At 46.9% G+C, this 19,263-nt stretch overlaps 1 protein-coding gene across 1 annotated transcript; it reads right to left on the bottom strand.

Moving 5' to 3' along the window:
• Positions 1-14,300: 14,300 nt before the first annotated feature.
• Or1i1 (olfactory receptor family 1 subfamily I member 1) lies at positions 14,301-15,242 on the bottom strand. The gene has a single exon (XM_013068360.2). It carries the CDS (start codon positions 15,240-15,242, stop codon positions 14,301-14,303), a length of 942 nt encoding a protein of 313 aa, XP_012923814.2.
• Positions 15,243-19,263: the final 4,021 nt, after the last annotated feature.

The raw sequence follows: 19,263 nt of genomic DNA, 5'->3' as shown, positions 1-19,263 counted from the left end.
CGCACCCCGCCCGCCCTGCCTCCGGGCCGCAGGAAGCGCATTCCGGGAATGCTTGGCCCAAACTTTTTTTTCCCTTCCCCTTCCAGCTGCTCGAGCGGGCGTTGCTGGGAGATGTAGTTGCCCCGGGCCTGGAGGGCGCAGGATGGGGGCTGCGGGTCGCCCTCCTCCGCTCCAACTGGGAATTCAATGGCACAGGCTCGGCCCTAGACTGCTCTCTTACTCACTCTCTAGATGATGCTACATGCCTCAGTTTCCCCATCTGTATAAACGGGATCATTTCCCCAGGTTGCCTCCAAATGCACCCTACACCCAATCCTCCTCTTCCCTTTCCATCCACGACTTCAACCTGGTGCAAGCCTCAGCATCCTTTTCAGTAGCTCGCTCTCCCCCGGGCCTCTTCCTTGGTCTCCCCAGTGCCGCTTCTGCCTCTCCCTCCGCACCCAGCTTGCTCACAACCTCCTCAGCCTACATTCCAGTTACTACGGTTGTTTTAAAAAGCTGTCCCAAAACTTGGTGTAAACGGCTGCTCACAGCTGCTGTAGGTCAGGAACAGGGACAGGGGAGAGCGGGCATTGCTGTTTGTACTCAAAATGGGAGAGAGGGGCCACAGGTTCACCTGGAGGCATCTTCAGTCATACGTTGTATCAATCAGTTTTTTGTTAGGATAATGAAAAACCTAAGGGTGGTAATTTTATAAAGCAAAGAGGTTTGTTTAACTCGGTTCTGGAGGTTCACCAGGTTGGTGCTGGCGAAGGTGTCAGGCTTCTGGTGTCACAATGCAGAAGAGAAAGATGGAAAGGGGCCAGCAAGAAATCTTATACCCAGACAGGAAGTCAGAGAGTGACTCGGGGTGGGGCTTACTATTACAACAACCTACTCATCCCTGAGAACTGCCTTAATTCAGTCTGAGGCCACAGCCCATTGACCTAAGGTCCTCCCTCTTGGCCCCATCCCTTAACATAGCTACATTGGAGACCGAGCTTCCAGCACACGAAGCCCTCGGGGATGCATCATGCCCACACCACTGCACAGATGCATTGATGCCTGCTCTGGGCAGGAACCTCCACTGCAGCTGTGGACTAGGGCAACTGCATGGGCCTTTTCATGTGTCCTCCACTTCCTCTCAGTATGGTGGCGTTGGACTTCTGAGACAGCTTCCCAGGGCTCCAAAAATGAACAAGGCAGAAGCTACATTACCTTTTCGGCTACACTGGGCATTACACTCTGTGCTGATCAGCATTTTGTGTCTGAGACAAAACACCTGATACCTGCAATTTAAAGGAGGAAGGCTTTAATTTGGCTCCCAGTTCGGAGGGTTTAGTCCATGGTCAGCTGGTTTCAAGATAGAAGTGGCAGGGTGGAAGGGTATGGAGGGAAAAACTGCTCAACCCATGACAGGAAGCAGAGCAAGCAAGTAAGAGCCCAAGAGGAAAAGGCTAGGGATCAGGTACCGTCCTCAAGGTCATGACCCATGGCCCACCCAGACACACCCAGAAGTATACATTTCTCATGTCCCAGGCATCTCGCAAGCCAAAGTTGACAGTCAAGATTAACTATCAAACACACTTGTCATTTGCAACATCAAGGTTTGGATGTAGACCTACATCTCTCAATGGAAGTCATGTCTCATGAGCTTGGATGGATGAGATCAGAGATGTTCTTGCAGAAATATACCTGAATTTACCTCTATGTTCTGTACCCCATGCAGTGCCCAGGGTGGACCTAAAACTGAAATCAGATTATGGCACACTCCTGCTGATAGTTATGCTGGCACATTCCTGTGACTGCTTACCCATGCCCTGAATTAAATCTACATTCCCACTATAACCTACAAGACTTCTGGTGCCATCTCTTTTCTGCCACCTTTATTCCAGTTTCCTTTCTGGTCCTCCTTGTTGTCAAGCTCTTTCTGCCCCAGGCCCTTTTCATACACACGTGCACACACACACACACACACACACACACACACACACACACACACACACCCCTTTTATCTGAGAGACCCTCAGGTTCTCCTGAGATTGCCTCTTGTTCATTAGGTCTAATGGGACCTCCTTGGGAGGCTTTCTTTCTGCCTATCCACTGCTGTCCAGCTGGTATTACTTAATTTTGTGTCCTTTCTCCTATTTTACCACAGCTTGGATTTAAGAATCGAGTGGTTTGTTCATTTATTTGCCTCCTCATCCAGGTGAGGCTCACCTGTCTCTCACAGCTGAATGTTCAGATAGGAGATTAGGTGCCAAGAGGGGTGGCCAAGAGGCATGGACATAGGGAGCTGTGTGTGTGCGTGTGTGGTTTTAATATGTTTCACTGTGGTTCTCTGTGTTTATCCTACTTGGAGTTCCGTGAGCTTGTTGGATATGTGAATTCATGTCTTTCATCAACTCTGGGAAGTTTTGGGCCATTATTTCTTCAGATATTCATTCTGCCCCATTCTGTTCTTTTTAAATTCTTGTTTTCCACACATCCCTTAGGCTTTGTTCATTTTTCTTGGATAGGTGTGTTTTTGGAGAGTTAGCCTGGAAGAGGGTGTGGTGCACCCTCCTCCCTAACAGAACCCTGTTCAGATACCTTGAGGCAGTGGCTGACATGGGGAGTGGGTTGGAGGTCAAGACTTCACAAGCCCAGGTTAGGGACAGATCTAGGGTACCCTGGAGCCTCAGAGGAGATAGGGTCACAGCAGCCATTGTCCCACCTCTGTTACAACAAATAACTAAGAAACATCCTCAAGCTTAGGACAGGGGTGCATGTCTGTAGTCTTATCTACTTGAGAGGCTGAGGCAGGAGGATCCTTGAGCCTAGAAGTTTGAGGCCAGCCTGGTTACATAGTGAAAACAAAACCAAAATAAAACAAACCCCTCATACCACATAATATTTATTATTTTCTGTAAACCTGTTTGATAAAGTCTTTGTTTTTATCTATTGCATTTATTTGCCTATGTGTAGCTCATTTAATTCATCACTGGCTATAATTATTGATAAGTGAGAACAAATTATTTGCAAATTGTATATTATGAAATGATTGTGACTGTGGAGTTTCATGTTTAATAAAGTTTGTAAATTTATTCTTGTGTCTTTTGAAACTGTAGTACAGTTTTTAGAGCATGTGCACATGTGTGTGCGTGCTTGCGTGTGTGTGTGTGTATGTGTGTGTGTGTTTCCCCCAGATGCCCTCATTAGCTGCAGGCCTGATATGCTGTGCATTTCAAGTGCCTGATGGATTAACCAGCCCTTGGCACATATAGGTATTTGTTGAAAGAGCAAATGCAAGTGGAGAGGGATGGTTAGTGGAGAACTCTACCTTCATGGCAGACAGTGAGAGATGGAGGATGAATACCACAGCTCCCGTGCCCTTGGTATGAGGTGACTGAGGGGCATGTGCTACACTGTCCCATGGGACTGAGGTCCAGCCACCCACCATGGAAACTTGCTTAAAAATGAACCTTTTATTGACCCTTGCTTCCCTGTCTCCGTTCACTACTTTCAGCATTTCTGATGGATCACTCCCCAAACATAGCACTTGTAGTTCAACTGTTGTCTCAGGGTCAGCTTTCAGGAGATGCCAAAGAAAGACATTCTTAGCTATCATCAAGAAATCAGGAAACAACAACAAAAAGAAATCAGATAACAAATGTTGATGAAGCTGAGGAGGAAAAGGAGCCCTCCTTCATTGTTGGTGGGAATGTAAATGTAAGCTACTATGGAAATCACCATGGAGATTCCTCAAAAAACTAAAACAAGAAATTTCATTTCACTCAGCTATTTCCCTCCTAGATATCTTCCTGAAAGAGTTAAAAACATCATATTATAGTGATACATGCATACCCATGTTTATAGTAGCACAACTCATAGTAGCTAAATCTTGGAAGTGGCCTCTATGTCCACCAACAGATGGAATGGATAAAGAAAATATGATATTTACACACAATGGAGTACTACTTTGTCATAAAGAAAAATACACACCAGTCATTTGTAGGAAAAATGGATGCACCACAATGTTAAGTGAAGTAAATCAGACACACAAGCTTTAATATCACATGATTTTTCTTATATGAGAAACAGAAAATATAAACAAAGAGCAAAATAAAAGATGGTAGAAAAAATAAAAAAGAAATATTCTCTCTAGGCTTTGGTTTCCTCATTTGTCCAAAGGGAAGAATAATCCATGTCACCAAAGCTGTGAGGGTGGCCATGTGTCTGTGGGGCTAGGTCCCCTGCTGCGGTTTGGATAGGAAATGAATCCGAGGTTCATCTGGTTGGGGACTCGGTCCCTCAATGCAGTGTGTAAACAGCTGGGACTTTGGGAAGTGGTTGGATCGTGAGGGCTCCAACTTCTTTAGTGGGTTAATGTATTCATGAGTTTTATAGCTCAATGGGCTAAAAATGGGGTGGGACCTGTGGTGGATTAACTAATGGTCACCTTGTAATGTCCAGCTGAACTGAATCAGTGTGTTTCTGGGCATGGAAGACCCATCTGAGGATTGTTGCCAATGGCATACAAAAAGAGACCTGGAGGGGAAGATTGTTTGTTGTTGATTTTCTTGGAGAAGCTTGTCATGGTTTTCCTGAAGTGAACTTGGCTGTTCTCATTGTCGTCAGAGCTCAGGTCTTTGCTGTCACTGGCAATGGCTGCTGTTCTCATCAGGGGAGCTCTGATCTTCACCTTGAGCATCACTTCCTGGCTCCAGTGCAGATCCCTCAATCTGGTAGCACAAATCCTTCACCCTGCCTGGGCAGGCTTTCTAGCTTCTACCACTGGCCTTTGGGCCTTCCTGGAGCAGATGCTCCATATGGACTTGCATAAGAGATTGCTGTGGGCCCTGGGCCTCTAGCTGGACTTGTGGAGGACATTGCCTTGGGCTCTAGGCCTTTAGCTGGACTTGTGTGGGACATTGCTGTGATATCCAGGCCCTCAGCTGGATTCTTTGGGTCTCTAGTGCACAGACAGTTCCATTGCATCCCCCTGCATTTGACTTTGTGGGTGAATATTATAAAATAATCCTATAAATTATGTGTCCTGTATTAAATGTATTCCCTTGCAAAAAAAAAAAGTGAAAATAGAAGGAAAAAATGGAAACAAAGCTTTTGTACATAGGGAGGGGAGGGGGCTTGGGGGTGGGAGAGATGAAATAAAATTTATTAATAATAAAGATCTATTCCTTTGCAAAAACCTCACCACAGTCGGGCCTGATGGGGCGAAACAGGTCACTGGGGTATGGCTGGGAAAGGTACATTTTGTCCCTGGCCCCTTCCTTGTTGTCTCTTTCTCTCTGCTTTTGGCTGTTATGAGGTGAGCAGCTTTCTTCTGCCATGATGTTTCTGCCTCTCTACAAGCCTGAAAGCAAAGCAGCCACTGACCATGGACTGGACTGACATCTCCAAAACAGCCAAAATAAACCTCCCCTCCTCCAGGCTGATTTTCTCAGGTACTTTGTCACGGCACCCTAAAGCTGTGTGACACGTACTCTTGTCCTGCCAGCTCCCTGGGGAATCTCAGCTCTTGGGTGATGGAAGACAGAGGTTATGGGGAGCAGACCCCATACTTCTTCCACCCCTTGTTGTCATTCCCAGTTGTCTTCATGCCTGAGGCTCCCACGTATCCATCACCTTCCAGGGTAAGGAGGTGAATGACGGCCTGTGCAGGCCACCTGGGCTGAGAGTCGGACCTCAGAGGAACCAGGAAGAGGTGGCTGCCCAGAGGTGACCCTTGGGGAGTGAGAGGTAGAGAGGGTGATGCAGTTGCCGTGAAGCTTCTCCTGAGGTGGAACGTGGGCTTAACTGGGCAGTGAAGTGTTTTTGGCCAAGGCTTCCTGGTAGCCTCTGGAAAAATCCATCCAGGGAGCTGTAGCGTGAAGTTGAGGAGGATCTGTGTTCCCCGTTGCCTTCCTTCTACTCCCCACAGTGCTCTCTTTTATCACATATCTGCTGGATTCTCCTGCTGGTCAGGCCCCTGCACAATCCCTGGGACACTTTCAGCAACTGGCCACCGTGCCAGGAGCTGCCCTGGTGTCTAGTTTGCAGAGCCAGAGGTGCTCAGGTGATCATCATAACCTCATCATAGACAGTGCAGGCTGGTTGTGCCAGAGGAAGGGCAGGCAGCCTGGAGAGGAGTAGTTGGCCAGGTGGGAGCTAGTGGCCTGGAGTTGGCAGGGCCTTGACAGATGTCCCATATCATCCTTAGCCCCTCTCTTCTTCCTCCAGGTCTCTGAGATCCATGTGTTCAAATGAAGTTCTGGCTATTGACTTACTTCTAGAGGATAGCTTCTAAGCCCATAGACTATTCTATCTGAGAATAGTTTCTTTGTATCCCTGAGGGCCACACTAGGTAGTTTATGCCAATAGTGGGATTTATGGTGTAGGCCTTGGGCCACACTCTATGAGTCCGATCTCCGAAAGCTTTGAAAATTGAGTAACTAAGGTCTGCTGAATTAGTTAATACAACAAATACACATAGTTGTAATTGTCAGTTTTTTGTTACTGTAATGGAATACCTGAGGCAGGCTAACTGTATAAAGAGGTTTAGTTCACAGTTTTGGTGGTTGAATGTCCAAACAGCATGGTCCAGGCTCTGGTGAGAATCCCCTTAGCTGAATCACCTCAGATGATTGCTGAGGCTGGACAGATTGCCTTCTGGACCATGACAGATGGTAATGAGAGGAGCACACAGGGGAAGAAGAGTTCACATCACCAAAGAGGAAGGCAGAGAGAGACCTGGGTCCCATAACCACTTCCAAGAGCTGCACTTTCAGTTGACCCAAGTACCTCCCACTAGGCTGTAGTAGGCATAGGGGGGATATTTTTTGTGGTTTTGGAGATGGAACCAAGGATCCCATGCACGCTAGGCAAATGCTCTGACTGGGCTATATCCTCTTCTCTAGGAGCCACCTCTTAAAGGTCTCACCAAGCTCCCAACTCATGAATCTTGGAGGACAAAAAACCCAGAAACCACAGCAGTCACCAGTGGTGTCTATGTGGCTGTCATGCGCTAAATTGTGCCCCTTCCTGGCAAAGTCTTATGGTAAAGTCGGAACCCCAGTGCCTCAGCATTGACTGTATTTAGAGATAAGGTCTTGGCAGATGTAATTCAGTTAAAATGAGATCATTAGGGTAAGCCCTGATCTGATATGACCGGGATCCTTTTGAGAAGATGAGATTAGGACACAGATGTGTGTCCAAAGATGTGAGACACAGGAGAAGACAGCCAGCCGGGCCAGGGATTTAGCTCAGTGGTGCTGCTGCCTGCCTCCAGAGTGCAAGGTCCTGAGTTTGATCCCTGGTACCAAAAAAAAAAAAAAAGATATAGGCAAATTACTTACTTAAAATAGTTTACACAAGGAGAAGACAGCCATGGAGAGAGGCGTCAGAGAAAACCACCCTACTAACTCCTTGACCTTGGACTTTTAGCTTCCCAAACTGTAGGAAAACAAAGCCAACCTACAGGTGATATTTTGCTATAGCAGCCGAATATAGTAGTCAGCTCCCAATAAAACCCTGGAGACCGAGGCTCAGGTGAGCCTCTCCAGATGGCGTTACACCTTGTGAATGGTCATATATCATGGGCAGGAGGATTAAGTGTTATATCCTCAAACTCCACTGAGAGGGGACAGCAAGAAGCTCACGGATTTTGTCCCACATGTCTCTTGGCCTTTGCAGATTTTACTATGCATGGTTTCCTGTAATAAACTGTCATTGTGACGACAAAAGCTTTGCTGACTGCTGTGTATCCTCCTATAGAGTCAGTCGTTGAGCCTGAATGTGGTCTTGGGGACCTCCCACCGTACAGGTTCATGAAGATGAAACACCTCTATCCTGCTAAGTTCCCAGCGAATGGGGGTTTGAGAGTAGGAACTTCCCCTCTGGGGACTCCCCTTCCCCAAACTTCAGTGAGTCCTCACACTTTCAGGAAGCAGCTTTTTGGCCACTACTACCTGCTTGTCCACTTTTTTTGTTGTTGTTCGTTTGGCTTTCCGAGACAGGGTCTTGCTTTGTAGTTCAGGTTGGACTTGAACTCAGTATGCAGCCCAGGATGACCTTGAACTCATGGGCGATCCTCCTTCCTCAGCCTCCCCTCCCAAGTGCTGGGATTACAGGCATGTGCCACCTTGCCTGGCCACTTGTCTACTTTTTGTTCCCTGGGATCCCATTTGTGGCTGCCCTCTCTTCCTAGTTTCAGTGTAACTGTGAGTCACCCACATAGCAGCTTATCCATGGTGGAGGGAGGAGTTGGATTTTAGGGTCACCCTCACTTAGGTTGGGGTACCCTTGCCTCTGATCTGGCACGTGGTCTCAGGATGGGCCTGTTTTCTCTCTGTGTCTCAGTGTCTAAGTCTCCAATATCTCTTCGAATCACTCAGTAACATCCCAGAGGGACAGAAAGTTGTGTTCTTGTGCTCCAGCACCATTCTGTTCCTTCAAATCTTAGTAAGAGGGCTCCAGCCCTTTTCAACACCCTTGCTGAGATTTCAGAGAAGCCCTGGGTTATTTTCTCACAGACTCCTGTTATTGATGAATTAATAGTTTCACCATGAGCTCTCTGTCCTGCTCTAGAGGCTTCTGTCCTTGAGTTCAGTGGAATTCCACTTGCACAAGGGTGCAGAAAAGGCTTTTCTGAGGATTGAGAGGGTCAGAGGGGTTTATATTTCACAGCACAACAACCCATCCTTGACTTCATCTGTTTTCTGTTACTATAACAAAATATCTGAGGCCAGACAGGCATTTTATAAAGAAGAAGTTTATTTATCTTACAGCTTTGGAGGCTGAAAGTCCCAGATTGGGTAGCACTGTGTATTCAGCCTCTGGTGAGGGTCCCCTGGCCTGGGTCACACCATGCATGACATTGTGGAGGGCACGTGTGTGAGGGGAGAGATCACAGGGCGAGACAAGAAGCCAGAGGCTGGGAAGCAGCCAGGCCCCCTCTTTTATAACAGCTATTAACTACTCCTGGAAGCCAGCATTCATTCCTTTGAAGAGTGAGCCTCCATCACCTCCTCCTAGACTCCAACCTCCCATCACGACCAGCCTGGGGACCAAGCTTCCAACACACGGACACGTGGGAGACATCCTTGAGCCATACCTGAACCACAACCACTTTGACATCTCTGTTCCCTCTCAGCCTACCTTGGCCATCCAGCCCACCAGGCATCCTGGATTCTTGCCATCACTCTACCTCTTCATTCACTCATTCATTCATTCACTCACACATTTCATTCATTCCACAAATATATTTACAGTCCCTCCTGTCCTAGGCCCAGGGGTACAGAGTTGGGCAAGATAAATAAGACAGCACAGCCTTAGTCCCCCCACCACGTGTCAGCTCACAGTTCAGAGTGAAAGAGACATTAATCAAAGAATTACACAGATGAATGTGTGTTTGTCAGCTTTTGTTACTGTAACACATACCAGAGATGATAATATATAAAGAGGAAAGATCTAATTTGGATCACAGTCTCAGAAGCTTCACTCCGTGGTCTGTTGACCCTGTTGCTTTGGGGCCTGAGGTAAGGCTGAACATCATGGCAGAGGATGGGCTGTGGAGCAAAGGTGTTCATGTCAAGGCCAGGCCGTGAATTAGGGAAAAGGAGGAAAGGGCCAGAGTCCCAAATTCCCATTTGAAGACGTGCTCTCAGTGGCCTAAAGCCTCCCACAAGGCCCCACCTCTTCCAGGTCCCCCTGCTTCCCAGTAGTGCCAGGGGCCTTGGGGACCCACCACAGCCATGATGACAATGAGGGTGAGTGAATGGACTGAGGTCCCTGATGTGGCTGCAGTAGGGAGTGGAGGTTAGAGGAGTCTTCCTGAGGCAGTGGGGTTTGCACTGAGACCTCACAGCCAAGCAGGCAGCCCCTGGGAGGCGCTGGGAGGGTGGAGGAGCATGTGAAAAGGTCCTGCAGCACCATAGACATCTATTCTTCCTTTCCTAATGCCGAGATTCAGCCCATCCCGTCATCTCTCATTTTTTTTTAAACCTCTTTGATCTCCTTGCCTCTTGTCACTCCCATTCACCTACACCACAGCTCAGAAACCACGTCCTGAAAATTCAGCTTTTAAAAAGTGGTTGAAAACAAGACTGCATTTTGGGGGACCAAGTTTCACGCACCCATTCCCTGATGTACGGTCTATGGCCGGCTTCATGCTACAATGGCGTGAGTTGAACTATTGCAACAGAGACCACCGGGGCCAGCGAACCGGCAATACCTACACTGGACTCTTGGCAGAAAGCTTGCTGACTCCTAACCTGTGGCGTGGCTCCCCATCACAAGCCGTCCCTCATGCCCAGCTTAAATCTTGTCACAGTCCCCTCTGCTCCATGGACCAGACTGCAAGGAGAGGGCAGACCCCCATACCTCCTTGCAAACCCAATGACAGTCGTTCAGGGCTAGTAGTGCCGCCCAGCCAGGATTCCCGCTTTGAAAAAGAGAACTTTAAATTCATTTAATAGAAGTACACTATTGCCACCTGGTGGTCATGCCTTCTAACTGCAGCTTCAAACAAGCCTAGCTGGGAGGCCGGGCTCCTCCGTGTAGTCCCACAGGCAGTACAGCTGGACACCGTGAGTTCGAGGCCAGCCTGGACAATATTGTGAGACCTCGTCTTTAAAAAAAAAAAAAAATTCTGCTCGGATTCCAATTCTCTATAGGACACCTAGCTAGCCCAGTGATGGGCAAACTTTAAGTATGCTTTTAATCCCCTGGGGGATGTTGGTAACATTATGATCAGGGATGGAGAATGGATTCTGAGGCATCTTTCCTAAAAGTCTCTCCTTGAGGATGCTTCCTGTTCATGGACGACTTTGAGTTGCACGCTCTACTTGTTCTGTAGAAAAGGAGTTGGCAAACTTCTTTGATAAAGGAACAGATGGTAAATATTTTCAGCTTTGTGTGCTTTAGGGTTCCTGTCAAGCTACTCATTTCTGTGCTGGAAGCCTGAAAGTAGACATCAATGACATGTGAATGAATAAGTGTGCTCCTGTTTGGGTAAAACTTTACTTATGGGCACTAGAATTAGACTTTTATATGATGTCCTCTGTCTTAATCTGTCAAGAAATCTCCTCTTCTTTCTTCCTCTCCCTTCCCTCTCCCCTCTTTTTCTCCTCCTTTTGGGTATGGGAGATTGAACCTACAGTGGTACACACTCTGGAAAAGTGCTCTATCACTGAGCTAAATCTTTAGCCTTTAACATGTTTGTAAAAAATTTTTGAGACAGGGTCTAATTTGCCCAGGTGGCCTTGGAGTTGCAATCCTCCTGCCTCAGCCTCTGAGTAGCTGGGATTACACATGTGAGCCACCACACCCAGCTATTCCTTTAATTTGCCTAACCATTAAAAATGTTAAAAAATTCTTAGCTTAAAAAATTCTTAGTTAAAAAATATTCAAGCTGTATAAAAAGAGACTGGAAGTTGGACTTGTCTAGTGGGCTGTAGCTTGTGGGCCCTGCTTTACACTGAATTCTAGGCAATATCAAGTTATCAAGTTACTGGCTACTGCTTATTAGCAGCTTCACTTTCCAAGCCTCAGTTTCCTCTTCCGTAAGAAAAGGGGTTATATGGTCTATCCTGTGGGGATGTTGTTTAAAATCTAATGAAATGGTGCATAGGAAGGGCTCAGCACTGTGTAGAGAGCAGATCTCAGCTGTCAACATCATCACTTTATCATTCGGATACCTAGTGATGCACCATGCAGTTTGAACCTTCCAGCCAGTCTCTGACTTGGGACCCAGGCTTGACCTCATGATCAACTTGAGAAGATACCTGCACACGGTCTTTGCAGTGTAACATCCCTCCCCAGACTAACTGCATTAGCTTTTCAAGGCTGGTATAACACAGTACCACAAACTAGGTGTTTTAAACCACAAAAATTTATTGCATTACAGTTCTGGAGATCCCAGATCAGGGTGTGGGCAGGGTCGGTTTCTTCTGTGGGCTGTGAAGGCAAATATGTTCCATGCCTCTCCTTCTACCTTCAGGTGGGGGTTCTCCCCATGTGAGTGTCTGTGTCTAAATTGTCCCTCCCTTTCTTTGATGCTGGGGGTGGAACCTAGGGCCTCATACGAGCTAAGCCTGCTCTTGACCCCAAGGTGCACCCCAGCCACTCGGCTCCCTTTAAGGAGAGATGTCAGTCACAGTGGACTTGCTTTACCCTGATTGTCCTTGTAAAGGCCTTAGCTCAAAATAAGATAGCATCCTGAAGTGCTTGAGGTTAGGACTCCGACATCACTTTTGGAAGACACAATTCAACCCCTAACACTAACTTTCTGAGCATGTCAGGCCACCTGGTCAGCTTGCTGTCTCTCATACCTGGAGAATCACTGGATTCAGCATCCAGTGATGGACGTCATAGGAAATATACAGACTTTGGAGACAGGCCAGAGCCTGAGTCCCTGAACTGTGGTCCACGGACTCCTTGAGTCAAAGCTACCTGGAAAATCCTGAAGCAGCCTGTGTACCCATCAATGGACAATTGGATAAAGAAATGTGGTATCTATATAGAATGGAATACTACATGGCTATACAGAATGACACATTTGAGACTTTTGTAGGAAAAAGGATGCACCTGGAAAATATAATGTTGAGTGAAATAAACCAGACACACAAGCTTGAATACTGTATGGTATCTCTCATTTGAGTGAGGCAAAGCACAAAGAGGATAATAAAAGATGCATAGAAGGAGACGAGGGGATGGATCTCTTGCAAAGGGAAGAGGTCGAAGGGAACAAGGGTGAGGGGTGAGGAAGAGGGGAAGGGGAAATAAGTAGACTAAAGACATGCCATGTACAGGAGCCTAATGACCTCAATAAATGTAAACATTATAGGTCATAACATGAGCTAAGATTAATAGTATTAACAAAAGTGAAAAATCAAGATAGGGGAATTAGAGGAGGAGGGAGGGGGAAGAAGAGGATAAAAAAGAAGAAATAGCCAGGGATTTATCTCAGTGGTCCTGCTGCTTGCCTCACAAGTGCAAGGTCCTGAGTTTGATCCCTGGTACACACACAAGAAAAGCTGTATGATGTTCATGTGTGCATTCTCCAAGATGATTGTAAACTGCATGTACTGCAAACATGTACTACTAAAATAAAAAAATGTTTAAAAAGCTACCTGGAAAGTTTGTAAAACAACAACAAGAAGCAGATTCCACTGGGAGGCTGAGGCAGGAACTTCCAAGTTCAAGCCTAGCCTAGGCAACTTAGTGATTTATCAAGATACCGTTTCAGGGGGTGTGCTGAGGCTGTAGCTCAGTGTGAAGGTTCTGGGTTCAATCTCCAGTTGAAACAAAAGGAGATTCCGGGGCCCAAAGCCAGACCTGCTGAATTGGAATTTCCATGAGCCAACACAGGCATCTTTCCTAATCTAAGAGGGGGCATGGGAGCCAGGAAGGACAGCGACTCTCATCCAGAGTCACAGAAGGTCAAGGCCGGTGGCTGTCAAAGAAAACAGCATCTGAGCTCGGGGATCTCAGCAGATAGTTTCAATGTCTCTTAACACCCAGGAAGCACAGTGGTGCAATTGGAGAATACCTGACCTGTTTTCATCAAAACTACGATGAGGAAACTGGGCGTGGTGGCTCATGCCTATAATCCCACCACTCAGGGAGCTGAAACAGAAGGATCGTAAGTTTGAGTCCCTCCTGGGCAATTTAGTGAGATGCTGTCTCAAACTAAAAAATAAAAATAAAAATAAAAAAGGGCCAGGGAGGCCGGGGATTTAGCTCAGTGGTTTCACCACCTGCTGTGCAACCGCAAGGACCCGAGTTCGATCCCCAGTACCAAAAAAAACCAAAAAAGGGCCAGGATGCAGTTCAGTGGTCGAGTGCCCCTGGGTACCACAAATATCCCCTAGTACTGCAAAAGAAGAGAGTAACTACACCTTCTGTCCAGCTACTATTATCCACGTAGAGAGTCTATAAGCCAGATATACCAGGGAGGCTAATTTAAGGGCACTTGGAAGTATTCTCTGCTGCTCTGATTTTCACAGGGAAGATAAGTCTTGAGGAAAATGAAAGCTTCCTACTTGGGTTCATAAAAGTACTTCATCCAGCTCTTTATGACACATTGACCACATTATTCTATCTTAATTTTTTTCAGACAGTCCTGGGGATTGAACCCAGAACCTTGAGCATGCCAGGTAAATGCTCTGTCAAAGGGCTACACCCTCAGCCTGTTTCTGTACTGTTCTGTAAGAATTTACTGATGTGGCCCTGTTCCCCTCTGTACTCTGAGCTCCTCAAGGGCAGGATCGGGATGCATCTCTGTGCACCTAGTGCATAACAGTGGTCCTGGAACAGGGTAGGCATCCAACTGTTCTGCCCTAGTACTGGGAGGAGGCTGCCTTGCTGACAAGCTTCCTCAGGGCAGCCTTCATGTCCTTGTTCCTGAGGCTGTAGATAAAGGGGTTCAAGGTAGGGATGATCACCCCACACATGAGTGTGGCTGCCTTGTCTTTCTGTGAGGAGTTGAGGGATGCGGGCTGTAAGTACACAGTGAAGATGGTCCCGTAGAATAGTGACACCACTGTCAAGTGTGAGCCGCAAGTGGAGAAGGCTTTCCACTTGCCCGGAGCAGAAGGGATCCTGAAGACTGCCCGGGCAATGCAGACATAAGAGAGGAGGATGCAGGACAGCGGGCTAATGCCCATGATGATGCCAAAGGCAAAGACCACCAGCTCATTGGTGTGTGTGTCTGAGCAGGAGAGCTTCAGCAGGGGCATGAGGTCGCAGAAGAAGTGGGGGATTTCAGAGCCAGCACAGAAGGTCAGTCGAGCCATGAGGCAGGTGTGCACCAGGGACTGGAGGTTAGTGACCACCCACGGCCCAGCCACCAGCAGCCCACAGACACAGGGGCTCATGAGGACCGAGTAGCGCAGTGGGTGGACAATGGCCACAAACCGGTCAACGGCCATCACGGCCAGGAGGAAGCTGTCCATGGTCCCAAAGAGGTGGAAGGCATACATCTGGGCAAGGCAGCCCGCAAAAGGGATGGCTCTGCTCTGGGTCCGGATGTTCCCTAACATCTTGGGGACAGTGGTGGAGGAGAGGAAGATGTCAACCAGGGACAGGTTGCAAAGGAAGAAGTACATGGGCATGTGGAGCTGGGAGTCCGTGATGGTGGCCAGGCTGATGAGCAGGTTCCCCAGCACAGTGACCAGGTACATGGAGAGAAACAGCCCAAAAAGCATGGGCTGTACCTCTGGATCCTCTGACAGTCCCTGGAGGAGGAATTCTGAGACTGTTGTTTGGTTTTCTGGTTCCATAGAGGGCCTGTGTCTACTGGGAACAAAAAGGGAAGGGAAAAACATAAAACTGGGAGTCAGAAATGGGGTTCCAGCCCCATTTCCTGTGGAAATGTATAGGTTCTGTGAAAACTCGTCTAATCCTTTTTATAAAAAATATTTTTATTTAAACATACACATTGTTTGAAGAAGTCAGCAGTATACTGCATGGCAAATATATTCTTTTTTTGTTGTTCTTTGCTTCCTGTTGTGTTTGTGGTGCTGGGGATTGAATGCAAGGCCTAGCTGATGCTAAGCAAGTGCTGTACCACTGAGCTACACCCCCAAACCTCATCTAATCCTTGTAGTACACTCTTTTGTGTGATGCTATCTTCAAGCTACCATCAGTGCATTTCTGTTTCCCTGAGGTATTCTTGCCTGAGATGGCATCTCAAGAACTTAACTTAGTTGTTTATGGTCAGCTTGATGTTGTCCACCTTGGATGACCTCTGATTTTGAGGTATCCCTCAAAGGCCCACTTGCTAAAGGGCTTGGTCCTCAGCCTCTGGTGCTTTTGGGTGGAGCCTTTAAGAGGTAGGGCCTCATGGGAGAAAGTTAGGTCATTGAATTGTGTCCTGAAAGAGAATTGTGAGATCCTGGCCACTTTTTGTCTCTCTCTCCCTTTGGTTCTTGCCTGCTATGAGGTGTGCATGGCTCATCCATCATGTGCTCCTGACATCATGGGCTGTCTCACCACAGGTCCAAACAACAGGGCTAAGCAACCATGGACTAAAACCTCTGAAGCCATGAGCCTAAGAAGCCTTTCCTCTTTATAGGAGGAAATGTTTAATGAGAGTGACAGAAAGCTCACTAACACATCTCTGTTTTTCTTCAGTGCCACAAAAGCTTCCCAGCAAACAAAATCAAATAGAATCAAATTTAAGCCCAATGTTTATACATAAAAGGAATCCAGCCATATTCTTTTTCTTCTTCTTCTTCCTTTCCCATTCTTTTTTCTTCCTTCCTCTTTCCCTTTCATTCTTCTGTGAAGAAGATACAGCTTGAACATCAATTTTGTATTTAAGAACAGATGAATGGATAAAACATGCTAATATAAAAATTTAAAAAGTAAAAAAAATATGGTGTAAGGGGTCTGAGGATGCAGCTCAGTGACAGAGTACATGCATAGCCTGTGCAAAGCTCTGGGTTTGATTCCTAGCACTAGAAAAATATTGTGGTATATATTCAAAGTGGAATATTATTCAACCTTAAAAAAGAAAATCCCGTTATTCACCGTAACATGGGTGAACCCAGAGAACATTATGCTGAATGAAATAAGCCAGGTGCAGAAAGACAAAAACAGTCAAATTCATAGAAGCAGAAAAGAGAATGGTAGCTACCAGGAGTTGGCAGGGGTGAAGAGTAGGAAAGTGTCAGATGCTACAAAACTTAAGTATGCTATGTGCGTCTTCCTGCAAGTAATCTGATGACAAGGGAGCAAGTTTTAAAAATAACATTGTTATGAATTAATATAAAAATGATGATTTAAATGATGAAAAATTTAAAGAAATGCAACCAGGCATGTTTTGATGATATTCTCATTCACCCACTTGACATTGGTAATGGTTCTGGCTCTGGTTTATTTCCTCATAGATTTAGGAAGGAACTGAGAGCTCATCCTAGGCTATGGAAATCTGTAGTCAGAGGTAATTGCTGGACGCTTCTCTACTTTGTCTTTATCACTTTGGAATTTAAAGGCAACTTCATGTCAAAAGTCTATAGAAGGCACATTTCTCCTTTTCCTCTTTCTCCTTCCCCTCCTCTGCCTTCTTTTTGTTTCTTTTGAGGCAGGGTCTCAGTAAGTTACTTAGCCTGTCCTCAAAATTGCAATCCTCCTGCCTCAGCCTCCTGAGTAGCTGAGATTATAAAGGAATATGCCATCATGTCCAGCAACAATTCTTTATTACAGCCCTGCAAGACCACCAAAGCCTGGCTATATTTATTTTTCTAGGCTCCCATTTTCCAGCGGGTGCATTTGTCCTTCAGTTCCTTTAATGAACATTTATGAAGAATGTGTTAGGTACCAGGCACTATCCATTTCTCTAATAATAAACAGATAATGTAGAACAAAACTCCCACCATGGCGTGACTTACTAAGTCCTTTTAAAGCCTTTATATTTCCTTTTTTTTTTTCTTACCAGGGATCGAACTCGGCGCCTTGTGCTTGCGAGGCAGGCACTGGAACCACTGAGCTAAATCCCGGGCCCCTTTTATATTTCCTCTGCCCAGCAAAGAGAAGGTTTTCTTTTGCTCAACTCAATGCTCGAAGAGTCAACACTGTAAAAGCTAGATTATTTTTGTGTGGTTCTCATAACAATTCTGAGAATACTGGGTTTGAGACCGCTGCTAGGAGCATTCATCTTGCAAGTACCCAACCTCTCCTCAACGTAGTTCTGTTTCCCTGTTCTCATAGACCATCAAATCTCCATACACAGCCACTCCTTGTTTTATGAGCAGAGCCATTTCAAAGCTAAACTCTGTGCCTTGGACACATTTGAGGGAAAAATATTCAGTGACAAGGGTTGTAAATTCTGATCGCCCTGTCTTCCAAGGAATGTTAGTCTCCAGAAAGATTTAAGGGTGGACGAGAGATCAGAATGCAAACTGGAGAATGTGGTATGCCGCTAGACCTGTGGAAGGGTATGGGTTGCTGGCTTTGGTGGTGCATGCCTGAGGTCCTAGTCTATTGGGGAGGCTGAGGCAGGAGGATCACTTGAACCCAGGATTTAAGACGAGCTTGGGCAACATAGTGAGTCCTGATATTAAAAAAAAAAAAGAAAGGATATGGGTGATTCCCAAGGCATCGTAAGAGTGATGGAGATGCTGAGTGTGGTGGTGCATGCCTGTAATCCCAGTATTCAGGAGGCAGAGGGAGGAAGGTCGCCATGAGTTTGAGGCCAGCCTGAACTACGGGGTGAGATCTTGTCTCAAAAAAGAAAAAAGGCAAAAAACAACAAGAAAACAAGAGCGATGGAGAGAATTAAAACAACTACTGTGATATGAGAAGCAGGACCCTCAGAGGTGGAAAGGGGGTTTTAGGAAGGTTAGCAGCACAATCCCCACGATAACCAATCCTAAGAGGCCTTCAGCAAAGCCCCATATTGCTTTTGAGGCTTCGTGGAGTTGGGCTTGAAGGTTTTGTAACACAGTGCTCAGGATTCTCTGTTCTGCACGCGACCTGTGATGCCCTTCTGGGGGACCTTTGCAGCAGTCTTCTGTGTTGAGCTCCAGGGTGCTGGTCCTCAGCTTTGAGCATGAGCCAAGTCGCTGGGTGGGCTTTTTGAGCATGTGCCATAGTCACTGGGTTGGCTTGTTAAAGGCTAGAGAGGGCCCAGGTCCAGAGTGCCTGAGGGGGCTCTGGAATCTGTGTTCGTAGCAATGCTGAGGGCCCAGGGGCCACTCTTAGAGAACCCTGTTTATGACTATTTCTCCCATTTCTGCAGGTGTCTCCAACCTCAAACCTTGAATACTTTACCCTCTGTCCCCTTCGTCCTCTCCAAGCCTAAATTGATCTCAGTCCTCCCCTCTCTCTCCCTCTCCTGGCTCTCCATCCACCAGGGGAACAGCTGCCTCTCCACTAGCATGTTCCAGCTCAACATTCTTTACCCACCATGCGCTCACCAGGATGGAGACTCCTGCTGTACTGGTCACCAGAGGAAACTCCCACTGGTCATGGGAGGTCACTTGCTGTGATGACTTGGACGCAACCGACGTCTATGGGAGGAGCCCACAGTGCCTGCCTGCAGGCTGGGGCAGGTGTGGAGGCCCAGGCACAGCAGGGTATTTCTAGCTGAGGGGCTCGTGGGGACCCCATTCCCATGGCTGCTTGTTCACGAAGAGGATGCTAATTATTTTGTTTCTATTCTTGTTACCTGTGACTTTTTCTCTGGGGGAAGCTTGGCTCATGGGGTGGACAAGGGGATAGAGCAGCCGCAGGGACCCTCTCACTGGGACAGCTCCCCCGGGTCCCCTCTCAGCCCAGACTAAGCCCCATGGAAGTTTG

Source organism: Heterocephalus glaber, unplaced genomic scaffold (assembly GCF_053883595.1).
Source record: "Heterocephalus glaber isolate CG9 unplaced genomic scaffold, H.glaber_assembly_v1.0 deba00001760, whole genome shotgun sequence".
NCBI lineage: Eukaryota > Metazoa > Chordata > Mammalia > Rodentia > Bathyergidae > Heterocephalus > Heterocephalus glaber.
Note: the sequence above shows the minus strand (reverse complement) of the source record. Positions and strands in the feature narration are given on the sequence as shown.